General features: G+C 35.6%; 1 protein-coding gene across 2 annotated transcripts; it reads left to right on the top strand.

Annotated features, from left to right (window-relative positions):
• Positions 1-6: 6 nt before the first annotated feature.
• Positions 7-1906, top strand: LOC132056050 (E3 ubiquitin-protein ligase AIRP2-like). 2 transcript variants are annotated; one of them, XM_059448101.1, is made up of 5 exons: positions 7-395; positions 476-638; positions 756-822; positions 1148-1383; positions 1490-1625. In XM_059448101.1, the coding sequence occupies exons 2-5, from the start codon at positions 519-521 to the stop codon at positions 1574-1576; spliced, it is 510 nt and encodes a 169-aa protein (XP_059304084.1). In that variant the 5' UTR covers positions 7-395; positions 476-518; the 3' UTR covers positions 1577-1625. The 2 variants fall into 2 exon arrangements, with proteins under 2 accessions (XP_059304084.1, XP_059304083.1); XM_059448100.1 differs by having other exon boundaries at positions 15-395; positions 1148-1379; positions 1490-1906.
• Positions 1907-2247: the final 341 nt, after the last annotated feature.

Raw genomic sequence — 2247 nt, 5'->3', positions numbered from 1 at the left:
AATATAATTGGAGAGGTGGTTTTCGTTAGTTTAGTATCGGAGTAATTTTTTACTACTTCATCCTGTTAAACCTTATGAATTCTTCAATTGGCATTCTTAGAAGTTCTCTTTCTTGTAGTAAGTTTTATCACATCTACTTTCACATATTGTTGAAAAATAAACGATGAAAACAATGCAATGAAATAGTAATCTGCAGTAGCAAGAATTTATTGATGTGTTTTGTTAATTTCTTTTCTTCTATTGTTTTGAAGGGTCTCGGAATAATACTTTTGTAAGCTTTTTGTGAGTTTGCAAGTCGTTGTTTCCACAATCTTGAATTTACTTTCTGTGATTCCAACTGTTCCATGTTTAAATCACTGGATTTGCTTGTGATTTCTGTAGCCAGTTGCTAAAAGGTGTACCTCGTCAAATTGTTGTTCTGGCCGCTGTCTTAAACACTAAAGATAACCATTTCGCTATAAATTACGTCTTGCAGGGCAGCTTCTATTCCGAGGTTCAAGAATGGCACTTGTCTACAAATGAAATTGGCATACAACAACTTGGCGCCAATACTTCTGTTCTTGCTCCAGTGGATGGATTTCTCATGCACATGCTTACTTCCAAGTTATCTCAATCTCTTCCACATAGTTGTATACAAGGTTTGTTCTCTTTTCCTGGGCTTTTAATTTCTTCTCATAGTACAAGTAGGTTAAAAATTTTATTATACTAAGATGATATTGTCATATTTTGCTGAAAAAAGTTGTGATCTTTTTAAGGTTAGCCCCAATAGCAAGAAGAAGATTCCTTCAGATGGGAGGAAAGCAAGCATTAGAGAATTCTATGGTATGCACCATTTTCATTCATCTAGCTTCAACTAGCAGTTGAAGATGTAACCCAATGAAAAAAACATTTGGTGGTCTAAGAGCTGTAAAATTAGATATACTTGACATTGTATTCTGATATACTTAATCAAATATACTTTCCTGGATTGAATTTCATTTAGTGAGTATCTGATTTCATCCCATCAGTAAATAGAGAGACCTCATAGTAATTACATTGAGCAAACTTTTTGATATTTCATTGTGCCTCTATCTTTATGTCTAGCGTTTTTCTCTAACTATATCCATATACATGAACACGTATTTATCTGACAAATACCAATTTGCAGCGGTTTTATTACCATATCTCCAGCGCTTACATGATAGCTCATCAGAACAGGATAGTAGACAAGACGAACCTCAAGTTTCAGAAAAGATTCCTGGGAAGAAAGTACAAGAGCAAAAGCATTTTGATGCTGATCTAGAAAAAGAAAATGAATGTGGGATCTGCTTAGAACCGTCCACCAAAGTAGTTTTGCCAAACTGCTGTCATGCAATGTGCATTAATTGCTATCGTGACTGGCAAGTGATATTCTTGTTCCTCGTTTTCTTTTTCTGGATCCCTCATTATTACTTTTCATTGCCAAAAGAATAAGCTTTCTGGCAATTTTCTTAACCTTGATCTGTTGCAGGAACTTAAGGTCCGCGTCCTGCCCATTTTGCAGAGGAAGCCTCAAAAGAGTGAACTCAGGGGATCTGTGGGTTCTGACAGGCAATAGCGACGTCGTTGACCAGGCAACTCTTTCAAATGAGGAAATGTTGCGCTTCTATCTTTACATAAACAACCTGCCTAAAGATATTCCAGATGCGCTGTTCCTAGTTTATTACGAATATCTGATATGATTTAACTTCTGAACTAATTAAGATGTTTGATATTAGAAGTTTAACATACCGACCAAAGCCTGTGGATAGAGTCCGGTAAAGCCCTCTAATTCCTTCATTTGTCATTCATCCAAAACATTTATTGTTAACTTTGAGCTGAATAACTGCATCCTTACCGTAATTTGTAATAGACATTGAAGTCAGTAAAGAGACTGTTACCTCACTTTCAGCACTCTGACAAGTACTTGATTTGTAAGCGTATCGTCTTCTGCTAGTATAGACACTAAGATATGGCCTATGAAATCTTTCAAGAGGCATGTATTTTGCAATCAAAGAGTCAGACAAACATAAAAACGTTTATAATGCTCGTGAAGAAGCCCTTTTAATATGCTGCTACCCGAAGGAATTGTTTCTTCTGTCGAGTTTTTCGGATGAAGCTGTTGATCTCAAGCTGTAGAGACTGGAATCTAAATCAAACTAGTATTTTGTATTAAAAAAAAAAAAAATCGATTGACAATATTGTGCTACATGATAAGTCTACAAATAGCCGTTGTTAGCACTGCTATTT

This window comes from Lycium ferocissimum, chromosome 5 (genome assembly GCF_029784015.1).
Source record: "Lycium ferocissimum isolate CSIRO_LF1 chromosome 5, AGI_CSIRO_Lferr_CH_V1, whole genome shotgun sequence".
In the NCBI taxonomy this organism is placed as follows: Eukaryota; Viridiplantae; Streptophyta; class Magnoliopsida; order Solanales; family Solanaceae; genus Lycium; species Lycium ferocissimum.
This window is presented reverse-complemented; position numbering and strand designations above follow the sequence as displayed.

Excerpts from the sequence above, each read along its gene's own strand:
- LOC132056050 (XM_059448100.1), top strand. The coding sequence starts at position 519 with ATGAAATTGGCATACAACAACTTGGCGCCAATACTTCTGTTCTTGCTC. Across the intron at positions 639-755 it reads TCCACATAGTTGTATACAAG|GTTAGCCCCAATAGCAAGAA; the intron begins GTTTGTTCTCTT and ends GATCTTTTTAAG. Across the intron at positions 1,380-1,489 it reads ATTAATTGCTATCGTGACTG|GAACTTAAGGTCCGCGTCCT; the intron begins GCAAGTGATATT and ends GATCTGTTGCAG.